Raw genomic sequence first — 20,498 nt, 5'->3', positions numbered from 1 at the left:
TCTATCATAAGGACAGTTAGGGACCTACCTGGAAATTCTAGCATTTCCTGAAAGAGGGTCCTGTCCTTAAGTTCATCAGAAAGCGATTTTCTTTATCAAATGGCAGACAGACTAAACAGGAAAAATGCCCCCGTGGTGGAGTCCAAGGTTTGGGGTGAGGTGGGGGGTCAACACAGCCTGCAGGGGATGGGGCATCTGGCCCATCCCTGTGGGCTGCAAGCTTGTGAGGTCTGACAGGAGGTCAGGTGTCCAGAGGACTCCTTACAGCTGTGGTTTATGGGTACTGAACCCATTATACATCTTGGTCAGTGAAACATCAGTTGAGAAACCAAGATTAAAAAATTCCAGAAGAAGCTGATGTGCACATGGAATGAAACTTGCAGAGGCAGTAACGCACTTCAGTATGATGTAAGACCTATGATATAGGCCTGTCTGGGAGAAGAAATCACTTACCTGTCCTCCTGACGATATAATAACTAAAAGAAATGCTAAAATAACTGCCCATTCACATCCTTTTTAAATTAATTTGAATGTTTAATCATTCAAACACATATTGAAACTGTAGAAAACAAATGTATTGAAACATATATTGAAAACTTTAAAAGACAAATTCCCAGACCTAAGGAAATAAAAGATTCCAATAAGAAAATATCAAGAAACAAATAATTCATCAAGAAGTGAGGGAAATTCTTCGGCTGCATGTCAAAGTCTGTTTTTCAGATTCCTGGCTACCAAAAACTGCTTGAAATACTTGTCGTCAATTAATTTATCATCAAACCAAACTCACTGTGACCAAAATAGGACTGTTTCATGTTTCTAATGCAGAAGATTTTTGTATTGAATTTTATGGAATAATAATAACTTCTTGTAACATAATCAATGGACTGCCCATTTCATTATGTTAATATGTCATTAAACATTTCCACATTCATATGTAATGAGAGCTGATAGAATTCTTTCCTGGGAAAATCAGTTTATGGAGAAATGTGGCCATCTAGATTCCATTCTAAATTTGTTAAATACTGTTGTTCAGAGAACATTCTGAAATTTCACTGTTGTCTTTCTGTCTTTACTAGAGCTCCGCCTGTGTCATGTGGAGATTCCCAGGCTAGGGGTCTAATGAGAGCTATAGCCGCCGGCCCATGCCACAGCCACAGCAATGCCAGATTGGAGCCGCTTCTGCGACCTACACCACAGCTCACTGCAAAGCCAGATCCTTAACCCACTGAGGGAGGCCAGGGATCAAACCCACAACCTCATGGTTCCTAGTCAGATTTGTTTCCAATGCACCACAATGGGAACTCCAAGTTCACTGGTTTTTTATATGTGGACAAGCAGTGAATTTTGTGTTTTAACAGCACTTGGAAATCATGAGAAGCTGAAGAGTTTATTTGAGTCAAAGGCACTTAGTAACAAATTAGAATTAAAATAAGCCCCAGTGGGAGTTCCTGCTATGGTACAATGGAAATGAACCCGACTAGTATCCGTGAGGACTCGGATTTGATCCCTGGCCTCACTCAGTGGGTTAAGGATCCAGTGATGCCATGAGTTGTGATGTAGGTCATAGACATGTGTCAAATCCTGCATTGCTATGGTGTAGGCTGGCAGCTATAGTTCAGTTTGACCCCTAGCCTGAGAACTTCCATATGCTGTGAGTGTGGCCCTAAAGAGCAAAAAAAAAGCAAACAAACAAAAAAATTCCCCTAGTGAATCATAGTAATATGAATATATTCACTGTTTCTATTGTAACTGCTGTGCTTCCTTAGATGACACAATAAACAGAACATACTCTCCTACTCCTGTCTTCAAGGAGGTGAGTTTTTAGTTGGAAGCATAAACTGTATGCACAGGAGAACATGGAAGACTAAAAAACTGGCAGTACTCTGACCATCAGATGTTTTGTGGGAGCACACACAGCCAATGCAAGAAGTCTAGAAGGAGCTCAGGAAGAGCAGCTGAGAGAGCCTCATCAGGTGCCCTGAACTTGACCCTCAGGCACAGGTGTGGATCAGAGAGAGAAGTACTGGGGCATAGGCAGTGATGAGCCTGGTCCTGGAGGCAGTGGTGGGTGACAGGGTGGTGATGAGATCATGACTAGATGAGCATGTCCTGGATGTCATTGGCAATCTCACCAGGAAGTCTCTTAGAAGGCCAGGCAGTCCATCAGTGTGAGGTGAGGAAGATGGGCACAACAGGTGAGGGTCAGAAAAGGGTGGACATGTTTAGAGGATGTGAGAGAAGTTGGTGAGTGGTTTGGGAGCAGTAGAAAGTAGGGAGTCAGAGATTGTCTCCAGGGGGGGTGTTGGAGCATCTGGGTGATAAGTAGGGAGATAAGAAAGAGGAGAAAGAAAGATAAGAAAGGGGAGATAAGAAAGTAGCGCACTTGGGGCACAGATGCACCAGGGCTTTGTTTGGCAAAGCAAAATTGTCTGGGTGCCTATGTGGCTTGGTTCTGCTCCTGGGCTTTGCTCCTGAGCTCATCGTGATGTTCAGTGTACCCCAAAACTCGAGGGCATGTTGGGGATGACCCCAAGGAGGGGCTTCTGCCTCAGCCCAGGCTTGGGGCTGCTCACAAGCTCAGTGACTAGCTAGCATCCCTGATGCTCAGGAGCAGGTACGTGAGGACTCCTGGCAGCTATTAGGCTGATGGATGGCCGTCACTCACCCAGTCATACTTTGAAAGAAGGAGCTGTGGAAGTAAGGAACAGCGCTCTTCCTCCTTCTGCTGTGATAAACCAGCAGTGGATTGGTCCCTGCTGTCACGTCTTAGGAATTGATGACCCCACCACAGTGCTTGAGGTGGAACATTCTGGCATATGGTTTGACAATTACTTTGTATTTATTTGTTGTGGAATAATAAAAGTAACAATGTATGAATAATAACAGCAGCAATAAATCCAAGTACTGTTGGTAATCCTTTATATTTATGGAGTGTGCTTATGAAGAGTTCCAAGTGTTTTCACAAATCTTTTACTTTTTCTTACAAAAACCTCGACAGTATGGTGGTGGGAAGAAAGCAGCATTACCCTCCGTAGTTAACTGAAGGGGGCAGGTGGAGAGCAAGCCTTTGACACTGGACTAATTCTGGGACATTGTTTCAGAAGCACTTCTCCATCCTCTCCCACTAGTCCTCACGCACCTGAGTCCCTGCCCATCTGAGCATGATGCCCTTGGCCGCTCTGCCGGGGGACCCTTTCACCTGCCATTCACCACCTTCTTCTCCTTGGGGTTTTTAGACATTGTCCACCAGGGGTGACTTTGCCACAGACCTTTGTGTGAGCCATGAGTGGAGGCACATACTGGAGAGTGGGGATCAGGACTCCTGCCAAGGCGACCTCTGGGGATTAGTGTGAGGTGCACCTGGTTGTGGGTAAATTTGACATGGTTCTTGATCCAGCGTGAACAGTTTTTCTGGAGAAAAGAAAATGTAACAGTTATTTTATGAGTGAAGAAAAATGAAGTCCCCCACAGGACATTTTGAAATGATTTCCATTCATTTTTTTTTTTTTTTTTTTTTTGGCAGAATCAAGTGACTGTTCCTTAACAGGTGAGAAGGGAGGTGGTGCCATGTCTGTAGTTTGTCAGGATGCATCTTGGTTCCCACATACCTGCCTCAGTAAGAGTGGCTGGAGGACTGGGGTGGGGGCACCCACTGCTGGGAGGAGGCCCCTCAGACCAAGTAGCAGGAGAGGGAGGGCTCCCTCTGTCTTAGCATCACCGTCTTCAGTCTGTGTTTATTACGCTTTGTGTGTATGCTTCTAGAAGGAGCCTGAATTTCTCTGTGCTGCCACCACTTGTTCGGCTGTGACAAACCCTCCAGTCTGTGTTGCTTAGTTAGGATCTTCTGATTTTCTAAGATTATTTTCAGGATTAAGAGGGAGGGCTTGGATCAAAGCACCTAAGGGACTGAGTGGTGCAGAGTCTGTGTCCCATAAATGCTATTCCCGCCTCTTACTTTCCATCTTCACAGAAACACCTGAAATCAGAGGCCAATCCATTCACGTCCTCAGCAAATGCAGATGCTGAGATCCACAGGCAAAAATAATAAATCATCCACAGCCTATATTTCTTTATTAAAGTAAAAAAAAAATATGTTAGTCTGGATATTCTCATATAAAAACAAATAAATGCAAATAGAAATATCATCGAGTTTTAGACAATGGACATTAAAATTATATGTTGAGAAACCAAGACTACTAATAAATGACTGTTTTAAAAATAACTTAATGTATGTGTTTCTAATTTTCCTCCTCCCATTTCCCTATCATCTCATTTAAGGGATCTAGATTTTCTTAAGCACTATAGAAAAAAAATCAGAAAAATTTCTATGGTTAAAAATAATGACATAGGCAGAGCCTCCTTGCCTTCCCTTGCATCTCTCACAAGTATCCTATCTTAATAAATCTATTTCTTGCCTGTCAAAAAAATAATGATATAGGAGTTCCCGTCATGGCGCAGCAGAAACAAATCCAACTAGGAACCATGAGGTTGCAGGTTCAATCCCTGGCCTCGCTCAGTGGGTTAAGGATCCGGCGTTGCCCTGAGCTATGGTAGGTCACAGAGGCAGCTTGGATCTGGTGTTGCTTTGGCTGTGGTGTAGGCTGGCAGCCATCGCTCTGATTTGACCCCTAGCCTAGCAACCTCCATATGCCACAGGTGCAGCCCTAAAAAGCAAATAATAATAATAATTATATATATCATTTGACAGGATTGCCCGAATTTTCTTAAAATATCATTGTTGAAAGCATGTCTTAGTGTTAAAATATGCAAATATACTACAATATAATGTAGTTCAATAATGGTATTTATGATAGATACACGTAGATGTCTCTTACTTGCCATCTGGTTCTAGGTATTGGCTCCATTTATATTGATATTTAATTTCATAAGCTATCAAAACCTGTATTCAGTCTAGTTTAATTTCTACCCTGTTTTGCTGTCAAGTTATATCAAATTATATAAGTATGTATTATAAAGGATTTTCTGTTCTTCTTAACTTTATATTTGACCCTGAAGATCCTTCAAAACTGTAAACTCCCATGGCTGAAATTTAAAGAATCAACAATAGTTAGTCAGATGCTTAAAATAATAATGATGTTTTACACAATTTGTGAGATTCAAAGTTTAAAATAAAAATATGTTGAGTTTTATCTTTAGACATATTATCGCTAGGGAAAAACAAAGAAAACAGACCATTAAAAAGAAGTTAGGAGTTCCCATTGTAGCTCAGCAGAAACAAACCCAACTAATATCCATGAGGACATGGGTTCAACCCCTGGCCCTGCTCAGTGGGTTAAGAATCCGATGTTGCCATGAGCTGTGGTATAGGTCATAGATGCAGCTCAGATATGGTGTGGCTGTGACTGTGGCTGTGGTGTGGCTGTGGCTGTGGCTGGCAGCTGCAGCTCCAATTTGACCCCTAGCCTGGGAACTTCTATGTGCCTTGGGTGCAGTTCTAAGGGGGGCGGGGGGGGGGAAGACGAGAAGAAGTTAATGTTTAAATTATGCTGCATGAAAGAAAAGTAAAAAACTACCACTCTGTATTGCAATACGTTCCAACAATTAACTGAATTTCGATGTAGTTTCACAGGATGTATGGCTGGCCGAACTCATTTCATTGTACTTCTGGGCATCCCTTTTGTGTACGTGGATGTATGTGTGCATCTGTTTGTTTTCGTTGGTGAAACTGAAGGAAACACCCACCACGGAGCATGGCATGTTGTTGCGGTCACCAGCGTCCCTTGGAAAGTACAGGTGGCTCATTTAGAAGCAGCCATATGTCACGTGGGTGGCTGCCTGTGAATGGGCTGCCCTGTACTGGCATCCGGCTTTCACAGAAACCTCAGGAAGGACAGGAGACTCCAGCTCCATGAGCAATTTCCACTGCACCTGGAAGGATGATGTGTGTCCCTTCGGCTCTCCAGAGCACTGGTGTGACAGTAATGCTTCCAATGGAGCTCTGAGCCCTGAAGGCCAGGCTCTCCTGAACATGGAACAGTGATGCAGCATCACCTGAAACGTGTCACATAGTCAGTGTTGAAAGAGCATGTTTTCAGTGAATGAGTGGATATGGCTTTAAGATGCAGTTTGTTAACTGTCCTGTCCTTTCCTTCCTGTACAGACTGTGAGCTCCTGGTGGGGCAGGACTGGGGTTAATTGATTTTTTATCTTCAGCACCTAGCATAATATCCCACACACAGTAGGTACTTTATAAATGCATATCCACTAAATGATTTAATGCATGAATTAGTCTTGTAGGTCAGAGGACAAGGTGTTACAGATTCATATTTTTAACTAGGTTATTGAAATTATCTCTTTTTTTTCACTTTATGCCCCTGAATACAGTTAAAAATTACATTAGGAAATTATACTCTCAAATATATTTTATCTACAAAAACTAATACTACTGGACTAAGCTACTATATATAATTTACAACCTCCATCATCAGAGAGAAATCATGATGAAAAATATATTTTAAGAAAAGAATATGAATAGTTTACGTTTGCAATCAGAGTAGTGGTTTTGATGTCAGCACTTTGGCTTAAAACTAAAATGTTTAAAACGTGTGGATGATCTGGACATATAGAGTAGTTACGCCAGAAAAACATTAATATTTACCAGATAACTGCAGGCTCATTCTATATGATGAAAGGAACCATACTTCAAAAACTTTGTAGACATTTCTATTAAAAATATTCTGTGCACGTGCTGCTATTAATCTCTAATATAAAAAAAAGAGTGAATACAACAAAAAAGAGATAATTGGGAAAAATAGAAAAGCTAATACAAAAGAGGGACCCAGAACAAAAGAGAATTGAAATGTGAATTTGTTACAATTGTGTTGAAGTTTACCATACTGGACCCATTTCTGCTGCTTTAATACTCTTCACCACCTGTTGTTTGTTATTGTGCCTGATTTCTCTGTTGGTCAGCAAGCTTTCTAAAGCCTAGTGTTTTCTTGTTCTTATCCCCACATGTTGTAAAACTGTTTATTTTTTATTATTTCATAGAAGTTCTTGGTGTAGGATTTTCCTGTTTTCCTGGATCTGTAATGCAATGACATGGGTGTTAGGAGGTAGCTTCTCCTCTAGTACCAGCTCTGGTCCCCCCCTCTTCTCATCTCATACCGTCTCTCTGCAGTCTCCACACAACTCTCAAGTCCCCTCTGCCTGATACAACATTTGCAGCTTCATGCACATGTAATCTTACCTCATTCATATCCCCTGCTACCACCTACCTTTTTACACTAAATCAGTATCTTTTTTTTTTTTTTTTGTCTTTTGTTGTTGTTGCTATTTCTTGGGCCGCTTCCCGCGGCATATGGAGGTTCCCAGGCTAGGGGTCCAGTCAGAGCTGTAGCCACCAGCCTACGCCAGAGCCACAGCAACGCGGGATCCAAGCCGCATCTGCAACCTACACCACAGCTCACGGCAACGCCAGATCGTTAACCCACTGAGCAAGGGCAGGGACCGAACCCGCAACCTCATGGTTCCTAGTCGGATTCGTTAACCACTGCGCCACGACGGGAACTCCTCAGTATCTTTTTAATTTTCCTGCCTCCCTCCCAACTCCAATCCATACTCCACATTGCAACTGGTTATCCCCCCGAAATACAAATCTATCTGTGTCACTTCCTGCGAGACGCCTTGGCTTCTCTCGACCCTGTTACACACTGAGTCAGTCTCAACTCCCTGGGCTCCAATCCAGCCCTTTCCAGTCTAGCCTGTAACTGCTGACATCGCGTCTTCAATCCTATCCCCATTCCACCTCCACACTCTTAAAACGAAGCTTCAGCAAATGTAGGTGCTCCCGGAAATTGTTCTGTGCTCCCAGGATATAACTCAACCTTCCAAATTCCCAAGCATCTTTATCTGGAGTTTCTCCCTCTGGTTGTATCACTTCCCACGCCTGCTATCCTTCTGGACCAGCTCAAATCTAATCACAGCCCACTGCTTCATTCAGTGCCTCTCTCAATCTTCATGGGAGCCTCTACTGTAGCATTTCTCCTATTGGTTTTAAAATATTTCTTTTCTTATCTGTGTGATTAAATAGACTGTGGAAGATAGAGCCCTGTTCCATACAATTCTTCTCAAGTACCTAACAAAGTCCCTGCCTCAGAAGTGATACTAAATATGTGTGGAAATGTACACAATGCACTGATTATCAGTTCTTACCACTGTGTGTGAGTTAGGACAATATTCACCCATCGGATGTGTTTAAGAACTGATTTGGACTAAAATGCCATCATCTGTCCAATTTCACGCAGATTCCACATCCTGATCATGTTCCAAATTCCCTGAACCCTCAGTTTTAAATTATCTTCAATGCAGACAAATAGGTGTGTAGTGTGAAGATCACTGAGAAGCTGGATAGTACGAATTCTTTCAAGAAGACTTTTCAGAAGTGGTATTAACAATTGGAACCAGGGGAAGGTCTGCACAGGGTATAGTCAGCATTAAAGATTTGTCTTGGAATTATATGATATATTCAGAATTCTACATGTAAAAGCTGATGCCTGGAATTCTTAGACCAACCTTGCTTTATAGTATCTTAATAATATTTTTGATAAAAACCAAGATGGTTCCAGAAAATTTGGTAATCTCTTTGGTTATCTAATTCTCATTCTGGAGTTTTACTTTTGTTTTTTCACCCTGGAGCTCAGAAGGTCTGAGCTCTTTTAAACTTTTCTGTGTAAACACTGTCACCATGCTGATGACTAATGCTATTTGGGGGGAAATTTAGAGTTTCCTTCCACAGGGGCTGCTCACATAATCACAGAATAATAGCAGCAATAATAAAATTTAGCATGTGAGGGAAAGAAATGTTTTAAATGGGGAAAAAAGGGTAGCTGCCAAAATATCAATTTGAAACCAATAATAGGCAACAAAACAAACAACATAGATCTATAATTTAATATATAATACTTTATAAAAATCACACAGGCACACACATACACATGCATCCTTCACCCAGAATTTGATTCTTAAATAATAAGAGTTGTGTTTAAAAATATGAGTTACTCAAATATTTTAGGAAATTCACTGTTAATGAGCTTTACTTTTCAAGTAAACTACAAAAATTAGTTTAATCAGCAGTCTCCTCCTGAACTACATTTCTTTCTAGATGACTGCAAATAAAGGGAATTAATAAAAAAGAGTTTTTAAAAGTATTCAGTATAATCTTTTCCTTTTATTGAAGGCAAATGAGCTGCTGTTGCTGTTATGGTTTTTGTTTTTGCACTTGGGAATCGTTCTTAGATTACTAACTTTTGTTATTATTTTTTTTTTACAAAGAGTTCATTGTTCAAACTGAGATAAGCCTTAGGTAAAGTTATGAGATAATAGGTTTGTATAAACATGTGAGGCTTTATCATTTGTTTAAAGGAGAAGATACCAGAGATTCATCAATGATAAGGATTCCTGACCAATCATGTCTTCAAAGATCACCTGAGCATGAAAGTACTTTATCAAAAAAAAAAAAGAAAAAATAAAAAGAAAGTGCTTTCTCGAGAGTCTCTGGTTTGGAGGACAGAGAAACACACTGACTGAGACCCTCACGGTCCTCCCAGTGTATGAAACTGATTAAACCCACAGCAGCTTTCATTCAAATATAAATGCTTGATTTGAAAGATAAGATCTAGTCCAAATCCTTGAGAGTTAGTGGAAGTTTCTTACTTAACGAAACACTAATATTTTGTTACTTTAAAGAGATGGAGGTTTTAGGAGTTCCCGTCGTGGCTCAGTGGTTAACGAATCCGACTAGGAACCATTAGGTTGTGGGTTCGATCCCTGGTCTTGCTCAGTGGGTTAAGGATCCGGCATTGCCTTGAGCCGTGGTGTAGGTCACAGACAGGCTCAGATCTGGCGTTGCTGTGGCTCCAGCGTAGGCTGGCAGCTACAGCTCCAATGTGGCCCTAAAAAAAAAAGAGAGAAAGAGAAGATGTAATCCTTAAAAATATTAAGACTAGGTGATTACTGCAAAAGATATGGAGAAATAATTTTCATCAGCCTGATGTTTGGAGCTTGTTTGGACTAGAACATTTTGTTCAGAGCATCTTTGTTGCTTATGTGACTTAAGAAGAAATCACTAGGAAACAGAAAGAAATGGAATTACTAAATAGAGTCAAGTAACAACTGCAACCCAGTAGGTGACATTTTGACACAAATAACTCAGTTTAATCATTTTAAAGGTTCTACAGCTTAAAAATCAGTATTTGTACAGTGACTTATTGCAGACTAATGTCTTCAAGATAGAAAAGGACACCTTCTGTATGTTTTTAAAGTCATTACTCTTGACCAGCCTTAAGAATGATCATTTTAAAGTCTTTTAGATTCAAATTAAAATGGAAATGTCTCTTATTTGGAGAACTATCTTTGTAGATCTAAATATAAATCCAAGAAAATATTTTTAAGACATTTTAAACCACAGGGTGGGGGGAAAAACTTTTTCCTGACTTGGGCACAGAATCAATATCACAGAGCTCTACATTGTCATTTAAGAATTCTGCTCTTATAGGTCAATTCACTTATTTCACCAGTGTTTATAAGCAATGTTGAAACTTTTAAGAGACAATAATGATATTACACCCTCACCACATAGGGTGTAATAAGCCGAGCTCAGTTGAAATGAATCCCATTCAGTTTGTGGAGAGAGCAGGAGCAGAGTGGGCAGAATATGTGGGCATGATGAAGGACTGAGTCCAAGAGTCAACAACAAGAAATAGACATTTGGGGTTTCTAGATCTTTCTCTCCTCCTTTCAAGAGGTTGATTGAATGCTGCATGATTCCACCCATAACTGTGCATGAATTAAATCATGTGAGACACTGAGCAAACAAAGCTCTCTTCACTGAGTTTCACATTGGGAAACTGAATTTTGGAATATCAAGATAATAAGATAATAAATAAAAACAATAAATAAATACTCTTAAACTCTCTGACAGGAAGAGGAGTACATTTCATTTCATGTAATGACATTAGGTAGGTCTAGAAGTTCAGGCACTTAGGAGTCAAGTGTAAGGCTTTTTACAAAATAACATAATTCATGATTCAATGAGGACTTAAGTGATCTTTTTATAGAAGAAGGAATATAAGGAAAACAGGACAGGGAGTGGAAAGTGTAACTGTCCTATCATAAATAGTTTGGCTTAATTTGCCTGCGTGAAGATATGTGGTTTAAAAAAAAAAAAATCTCTCAAGGCTGAATAATAGAAAAAGCAATAAAACACATTTCGCTAATAATTCAACACAGATAAAGTTTAGTAGACATTTTTATTGGTACATCTTTGTTTGCTTGTTTGTTTTCTAATGCTTTTTCCTTCCTCCAAAAAGGTGTTTTGTTTTGTGTTCATTTTACATTATATTTTATTGCAGAATATTGAATATAGTCCTTGCGCTACAAAATAGGGCCTTGTTGTTTATCCATCCTGTATATGATAGTTTTCATCTGCTAATCCAAACTCCCAATCCATTCCTCCTCCAGTTTCTCTCTCACTTAGCAACCACATGTCTGTTTTCTATGTCTGTGAGTCTGTTTCTCTTTTGTAAATAAATTCATTTGTATCATATTTTAAATTCCACATACAAGTGATATCACAGGACATTTGTCTTTCTCTTTCTGGCTTACTTCACTTAGTATGATAATCTCTAGGTCCATCCATGTTATTACAAATGGCATCATTTCATTCTTTTTTTATGGCTGAGTAATATATGTATGTATTCCATACACATATATCTTCTTTATCCATTCATCTGCTGATGGACATTTAGGTTACTTCCATGTCTTCACTATTGTAAAAAGTGCTGCTGTGAATGTTGAAGTGCATATATCTCAAAAATGTTTTGGAGTTCCCTTTGTGGCTCAGTGGTTAATGAACCCGACTAGTAACCATGAGGTTGCAGGTTCCATCCCTGGCCCCTCTCAGTGGGTTAAGGATCCGGTGTTAACGTGAGCCATGGTGTAGTTTGCAGATGCAGCTTGGATCCCACGATGCTGTGGCTCTGGTGTAGGCTGGCAGCTGTAGCTCTGATTAGACCCCTAGCCTGGGAACCTCCATATGCCACGGCCCTGAAAAGACAAAAAAAAAAAAAAAAAAAAAAAAGTTTGAATGCAAGTTTGGGGGCAGAGGAAAATATTTCTTCAAGCTAATTTTAACATAAACAAATGTTTGGGTTTTAGGACTTTGATAATGTACTTGATGTAAGACTGTAAAAGCCATGCTCTCTGAATATAGAGGGGAACTCGGGGTTACTTTTCCGCATGAGTATCTAGCTATGGAGTTGATGGCTGTAAGCTAATGAGACAGCACATAGTCACCAGGAAAATCAGTGTCGTTACTTTATCAACAGAGGCATCATTCCCCAGCCAGGGTAATAGTTCATAAGAAAACTCTTCTGTATAACCAGGAAGTAATTTACTGTCCGAATGAAAGGTCTTGGACAAGTCAGCTAGCCCATTCCTTGTCCAGACGTTAATCATCCTCAGAAGGTCTGTGTGTTTCAAACCTTTGTCTTGAATCACCGGATGGAATAATGACTACTTTTCCGAATTTTGAGTCTCAGGCATCACCAAAAAGGGATAAATCATCTCTTTTAAAGCTATGAACATCTAGCTTTCTCCATCTAATTTTGGATTCTAAACATCTCCATCTTCAAAATATCTATTTATTCAACAAGCATTTCATAAACTTAAAACATCCAGATTTCTGGTGCTCCTTGAAAAACCAGAAGCTTAGCTCACAGGGGGTGTGAATTTCAGCAGGGCAGGTCAGTAACATAAAAGCTCTGCATTGGCGGGACTGGCATGGCCCCATCAGCATTTGAGATTGACACCTTTCCCATTCACTGTACTTCACCTGGGTTCCTTTCTAAGGGGCAGAAACCAAAGGGATAGAGGTTTGACTCTTTTCATTTATAATTTTTAGTCCTGGTTTTGTCTACTGCCTATTTCCAATTTTATGTTCCACTGGCATTTAATACTCAGGTACTAATTTAATTTCAAAATGGTGAAACATTTTGGAACATTTATTATTATTACTGTTAGTGGTGCCCTGCTCCAGCTGTCACCTCCCAGCTGGTCATTCTGCTCTAGCCAGTGGCTGATCCTAATTCTGGTCACCCTGGAGAGCAGAGTTTCTAAAGCACTGCTTTGATGCTGACGCTTCCAAGCCCCAAACCAAGTAATGCCATAACAACAAAGACCTTGTTTCCTTTTTTCCTTCTATTGAAAGAGAAGCTAGAGCTAAATAACCTGCAGATTTTTCACACACATAAGCCACAATGTTTGTCATGAGTTGAACACCTTTATGCCTTCCTTTCCCGATGGTGCTGGGACCACGTGGTCAGAATGGAGTAGCCAGATCGCTGAATGAACCTGAAACCTGGGGTGACTGGGACCCTTCCCTTAATTCCAACTTCCTCTTTATGACTATTTAAAATATGCCTTTGTTTTGCACGGAATTTTGATATAGTCTGTGTGCTTTCCTTCTGGGCCTCTTGAATTACAGTTATTTGCATTCCTTAAATAGCTGAACAGAATTATTGTGAAGGCACAATTGGTAGAGACTGATATTTTATAGAAGGAAACTTTTCTTGGCGACTGCATGTTAATGACCAGATGTGGACTCTTCTCTCCCCTGAACAGACCTGCGGAACTCCGCCTTGATTAGGTGGAGATCATCAGGGAAAATGATATTGTGAGTTTAAGGATTTATCTTCCTCCAGGGAAAGCATTCAGAATGCAGATCTGACAGGCAGACTTAGCAAAAATCACACATTCATTTTTTTTCTTTTTAGTTTTATTTATTTTTGTGAAAAGGGAGATGTCAAATTTAGGTGGAAATAGATGAAAACAACCCATGTGGTCCCTCAGGCTTCCAGCTCTCCTTTTTAAAATGGTCACAATTTGCATCGTGATGTAAGGAGAGGCATACGTTAAGCCTTAAATGATTGCCTCGCCTAAAAGCAATATTTGGCTCTGGGCACCGCAGAAGCTCCATCTTCATTTCCGTCATCTGTTCCTTTCAGTCTTAGAGCTTCCTTTGACAGTCTTTAGGATGGTTCGTCGCTAGAATTTCTTCTGTGCTCAGGGTTAGGGGTGCAGCTCAGGGCCTCTCACTCCAAGCTCAGAGGGTGTGGCAGGTAGAACCACAGAGCCCTTCCCTGAGCGGGAAATTTCCCACCAAGCTGAGATCTGGGAGTTTTAGAGGCTGTGATAGTGAAGGCAGGGCCCTGACCTAGGATCCAGTGAGATCTCCCAGCATCTGGAAGTTCCCTGGTGACAGGGAGGGGTGACTCCTCCTCCTGGGAAGGTTCCAGTGTAACAGAGAGGGACCATGGAGGCAGGAAAGACTTGGGGGAGAATCCAGAATCCCTGCTGGACATATGGGGGTGGCTGATGGCAATTCATAAATCTCAGGGGAAAAGGTTCTCCCTGTAAGTATATCAACAGAGGGGATTAAATAAAGTACTCAAACCCCAATAAACAACCAGTGGTTAACAGATAAACCTGATCCAAGCCCCCACTTCTGCCCCCCTTTTTCCATTCACAGTGTGCTTCTTCCTACACCTCGGGGGACATTGGCCCAGCTGGTCTGTTCCATCACTCTTTTAACAATGCATTGATTCTACCCTTACTTCTCATTCCTTTTCTCATTTCTCATAGGTTTTGACCTGGTGAAATGTGAGGATCCAGGAGTTCCCAGCTATGGCTATAGGATCCGGGACGAAGGCCACTTCACAGATACGGTGGTTCAGTATAGCTGTAACCCTGGCTATGCTATGCACGGCGCCAATACTCTGACCTGTCTGAGTGGTGACCGGAGAGTGTGGGACAGACCACTGCCATCCTGCATGGGTGAGTTCCGTCCAGTGCAAATGGAGGTGGAGGCCTGTGGCCGTCTGATTTAATTCCACAGCACGGAGAGGGCATCTGCTCTCTCTCTCTCTCTGTGCGTTCCTGGGATTTACAGGGCTTTTCAGGTAGGAAAGACAGACTTCTTAGTACTATTCTATTGAAGACTATGCACAGAATTATTATTAGAATAATAACACAGCCTTTCATTGTTTTGCTCTCTTGACTTTGATGAGAGTACTGCTCTTCCATCAAGAGGATACCAGGGAACAAGTCAAGGAAACAAATGACAAGGAGAAATAGATGGCGGTGACTATTTCCTTGTGTACACAGCACAGATGTGAGGGTTTGGGTGTCTTCAAGTAGTCAGAGAAGCCTCTGGTGCCTGGAGTAACCTCCCTGTGTTTCTGTGTCCCTTGCAGCGGAATGTGGTGGGCAGATCCACGCAGCCACGTCAGGCCGCATCTTGTCTCCTGGGTATCCGGCTCCCTATGACAACAACCTCCACTGTACCTGGGTCATAGAGGCAGACCCAGGAAAGACCATCAGGTACTTTTCTCTTGGGTTTCAATGCTTTGAGAATAGAAGCACATCTCCTATTGTGGTGGAGATGGTAGTGCATCTGTTGTTATCCATGATTAGTTTTAAGTTTGTGATCTCAGGAAGAAGATGGAAACATGGGGCCAAATTTTGTGTTGGCTTGTGTACTCACATTGGTATCCCTTTTAAAACTTGTGTTAGGCCATTTGCAGTAGAGACAAAAATAAGGTAAGTGTATCAGGTTTTGCTGCATAACAAGCTGGGCCCCAAAACTTAGTTGCTGAAAATGATTATGTATGTGCTTCTGACTTTGTGGGTTGCCCAAGCAATTCTAACTGGTTGGGACAGGTGGTCTAGGAAGGCCTCACTCAGGTTTGGCGGCCGCAGCTGAACAGTTAAAGGCTGGGTTCTCTCCACATCAAGTTCTGTCCCTTCAGGAAACTAGTGATGGTGGAAGGTTCCTAGAAGCAAGAGGTGGCAGACATTTCAAACTCCTGCTTGCCTCGCATTTGCTAATATGCCATCTTCCAAAGGGCAAGATAAAGTTTGAAGAAATATACCCTACCCCTTCATAGGTTGGAAATTATCTTACTAAGGCCCCAGGAAATGGGACCCGCCTACAGAGGTGGGAGGATACATGGTCATTTTGTGACATTCTATTTTTTTTTTTTTTTTTTTGTATTTTTGCCATTTCTTGGGCCGCTTCTGCAGCATATGGAGGTTCCCAGGCTAGGGGTCCAATCGGAGCTGTAGCCTCCGGCCTACACCAGAGCCACAGCAACACAGGATCCGAGCCGCGTCTGTAACCTCCACCACAGCTCACAGCAACGCCAGATCCTTAACCCACTGAGCAAGGCCAGGGATCAAACCCACAACCTCATGGTTCTTAGTTGGATTCGTTAACCACTGCGCCACGATGGGAACTCCCATTTTGTGACATTCTGACGTAAGTCTGAGGGAGACCAAGGCAGTATTCCAGTCTAAAGTTGAACGTATAAAACAGAAGCATGAAAAATCAGAGAAAATCATGCAAACATTTCAACAAAAAGTGTTCTATTTCAGCTGATGGTCTTAAATGATGGTAACTTTTTAATTAACGAGGAAACCAACAAAAGTCATTTTTGAAAGTAATTCTCCATGTGCCAATCAGAAGGCTGGGTTAAAACCTCAGTACATAAGGCAAAAAGTAATTTTAGAATAGGCTGTTCTTTGATTACAGATCTTAACAAGAAGAGAACCTACCTTCTTCAGCCATACCTCTAGAAATTCCTTTTCTCCTCCCATTAACTCTCCTCTTTCATTGTAGTTCTTTTGAGACCCACTCCTCAAAGTTTATTTTTTAAAAACATCTGTAGACCAGGAATTCCTGTCGTGGATCAGCAGAAATGAATCTGACTAGTATCCATGAGGATGTGGGTTCTATCCCTGGCCTTGCTCAGTGGGTTAAGGATCTGATGTTGCCATGAGCTGTAGTGTAGTTCACAGACGTAGTGCGAATCTGGCTTTGCTGTGGCTGTGGTGTATGCGAGTGGCTACAGCTCCAATTTGACCCCGAGCCTGGGAACCTCCATAGGCCATGGGTGCGGCCCTAAAAAGATTTAAAAAAAGAAAATTTGTGGACCACCACCCCGAGTTGATCCACGTCCTTCTGATCCTTTTTCCTCCCTGATTTATCTTGCCCGCCAAAGACCAAAGAATCATGGCAGCTCACCTTCAAATACATCAAAAAACTGAAAGTGATGGGTCAAAACCAGAAACCTCTTTATGGGGCAAGTGGATGCATGAAAATGTCATGAACAAGTGGGTTTTGTCCTTATTCACAAATGGTGCCCTAGCAAACATGGTAGAGTATGTTAAACAGATAGAAGCTTCTCATCCTGCAACTTTACAACTTAGTAGACATCAAATGGGATGAAGAGTGAGAGGACATGCTTATTCTATTCTGTGGTGCTCTGTTTCTCCTCCCTGAAATTCACCATACCCAACGTCTGATCACATTAACACCTTGGAGGTGAGTTAAACTGACATGGCACAGATTCTGACTGCCTTCAAGCTCTAAAAAAGAAATACTTATGCACAAGAAGCAAGAGAAGGACCTTAGAGCATGTAAATAATGCAAACATAACTTTACAGTAACTCATTTAAAATTAATTTGTGTCCTTCATTAAGAAAAAGTTTAATTAGGTGATTATGGATCTATTGGGATACAAATAAGGCACGTTTGAGTGACAGTATTTAGGAATCTGTAGTCGTCATTAAATCAATGCAGTCACTTTTACAATGAACTAAATTAAATTAAATATTAATTCTTAACTTTAAATTCATAAATGCTTGATTTGAGTAATATAAAAGCTGTTATACTGAATTTGACTGTGAAAAATCCTAGGAATCAATCTCTGACTCATGAAATGACTTTGCATAAACAGGTTCTATTTCCCTGCAGGACGATTTCTTATTTTTCTCTCTTACACAACCCCTTGAGACATGTTTCCCAAAACAGAATGAACACTCATTCCCCTAAATGCAAACCAAGTGACAAATTCACTTTTTGGAGGTAAATCTAATATTTCATTAACATTTTAATAAGAAAAATTAATAATGGGTTGGAGGAATAAAAAATGTACAACTTTTGTATCATGAACTGACTTTGTCATTTAACTTTTAGCATTGTGGGAGACGATGCCTACACCAATTTGTTGTTTGGGGAATTTTTTTCTTTCTTCTTGTACATACCTTTCAGGTTACTCAATTTGTAAATAGACCTTTTTAATTTAAGGCATATAGTCCCTCGTAATAAGGAAGTTAAGAAGCAAGCATCATACTTATAATTATTTTAATTCAATCAATATTCAGCTTCATCCCCAAATGCTTCTGGTGAATTCTCTTCATTAGGAAAACATGCACTAATTTTTAGTATGGCATTTTGTAAAATAACATATTTAAAAGTACATAATATACAATTTTAGGCTTAAAGTGGTACTGACACTAAGAAAAATAGGCTCTGGTCTTTGATGTTTGTTGGTTAGTTTACTGAGTCTTAGTTATTTCATTGGTATCATAGCCAATATTATCTACACTGTTTGCTTGAAAATGGGGAATACATTAGTAGTATAAACATTAGTATTAAAAATTCTTAATATAAATAGAATTCATTACTATACATGCTATGATGATTTTTTTTAAATGTCAATGTTTTTCACTCTCAAAGAATAAACAAGTAACAGGATATCAGAAATTATAAGAAGTCTGGTTTACACACTTCAGGGCAATTATTACTGGGCCTATTTTGATTTCCTTGTGACCTGGAGCATTTTCTGATTGCATATTGCTACTTTTTGTTCAAGGTAGTGGAAGACCCCAAGATGGTTATCGTTATAGTGTACCTGGGTCTGTAAGAGGTTTATAATTTTAATACATATACCATAAAGTAGTTGCCGGAACTAAATTTAATTAAAAGACCAATCATAAGACATTGCAGTCAATTTAGCCACATTGAGTTATACATAAACATGTCACTGAGACCCAGTGTAGTTCTTTGCTGAGCACAGCTGTAATTTATACAATAAAAGTAACAGTGTTATAAACACTTTCAGCAAGCAACACTAAGAGGATGTTTCACATAATCATATGTGTATATTGTTCCCTGGCTTTAATTGCTTTTCTGCAAGTGTAATTGTCTGGAAAACTCACTTTGAAAGTATTTCTGTTCCTCATTGTTCCCAAGAAGTTGTACTTGGAGGTAGAGTTGAGAGGGATTCTTTGAGAAAGTTCATGCAGTATTGAAAACATTAGAGGCATATCAAAAATGTATCAAGACTGTCAAAACAGTTCCCATGCAGACTTTTAACGTAAGTAAAATATTGGTTATGATTCTGATCTCAAGACCTCAGGCCACAGTGGGCTAGAGAGAGAGTAGGGGGAGATCTGGTTTGAAGACCTAGGAATATTTTGTTTTTTACCAGCCTTCAAGGTCCCTGTGAGATGTAGACTTAAGAGGAAAACAACAGGAAAGTGATCCTTCACTGGACCCTCTCCTCCAACCTTGAGATCCAGACATAGGAAATGTGCTGACAAGATAGGCTTGGGGCCAGGAGTCAAAGTATCTCAAAGATGATGCTTTCCCTTTAAGACCACAATGGGTTATCTTATCTCCTTCTGTGGATGATGTGAGGAAATAACTATTCAGAGAATTTCAGCCATCCAAGGAGAAGAGAACAGTAACTCTTCAATGTCTGCCCAGGGTTCAAGGCCAGACTCCGTTCCTCCTTAGTTTGGGGTCCTTGAAGAAGCTGCTGGGTTTAGGAAGCCCTACCAGCCACTTGGAGAATGAGAGAGAGAGGAGGAATTTTCAGGTACCTCTCACAGTGGGAGATGCTGATACACACAGTTTCAGTGACCCCCATTCATTAAACAGCAGTGGGATTCAGATTTCAGTCATATTTGTAGATTTGCTGTGAGGACCTGCACGAAGGACAAATATTTCTTGTAGCCATTCTGTCCCCAGATCATGGCATAAACCACAGATGCCCATGCAATCCATTCCTGATCGCATATCTTCCTATGGGCAATTGCTTGCCAGGCGTCTGCACCAAGTTCATGCACAGACAGCAAAATGTGTCCTTGTGTTGCTTCCTTGTCTTCCAGTGTTAAACCCACTTGACATTTGACAAAAAAAGGATAATCACAAAGGGAATTGGCTGGCAAAGATGAAAGTGCAGAACGACCTGAAAAGTGATAACAACGGAAGTGAAATTCCAGCCACACTTAAATGGAGTTTAGGAGAAACAATTGATGGTAGGGGCATTGGCATTGCTGCTGTTCCAGAGGTGAAATCCTCACAGATAACTCCAGACATGTCAATTTCATGATTATTTTCATCATCACCCCGCCCCCAGCCTCTTTCTACTTCTTTATCCCCTAATTCTGTCAAAGCCTGTCTTCCTCCAGAGGGCCAGAGATGTTAATTTTCAGTATTATCTTCTGCTTTTCCTTATTTCTCCTTCTCCAGTCTCCAGGATGTTCCCAACTGAGAAAAAACACCAGGTATTAATTTATGTCTCACAGTATTCTTTTGGTGGATTACACCAAATTTCTTCATAATGGGCACT

The 20,498-nt window shown here is 40.7% G+C and overlaps 1 protein-coding gene across 2 annotated transcripts in view; it reads left to right on the top strand.

Moving 5' to 3' along the window:
* Positions 1-20,498, top strand: part of CSMD1 (CUB and Sushi multiple domains 1) — a 1,878,204-nt gene that overhangs the window by 1,583,048 nt on the left and 274,658 nt on the right. For both annotated transcript variants that reach the window (XM_084999785.1, XM_021075826.2), the window contains exons 24-25: positions 14,662-14,853; positions 15,273-15,399. In XM_084999785.1, coding sequence (XP_084855911.1) covers positions 14,662-14,853; positions 15,273-15,399 — 319 coding nt within the window. The remainder of the gene's footprint in view (positions 1-14,661; positions 14,854-15,272; positions 15,400-20,498) is intronic.

The sequence above is a fragment of the Sus scrofa genome, chromosome 15 (assembly GCF_054392235.1).
Source record: "Sus scrofa isolate SSC_HxYL_T2T_F1_AM1 chromosome 15, Sscrofa_HxYL_maternal_Yorkshire_Landrace_v2.0, whole genome shotgun sequence".
Lineage (NCBI taxonomy): Eukaryota > Metazoa > Chordata > Mammalia > Artiodactyla > Suidae > Sus > Sus scrofa.
Note: the sequence above shows the minus strand (reverse complement) of the source record. Positions and strands in the feature narration are given on the sequence as shown.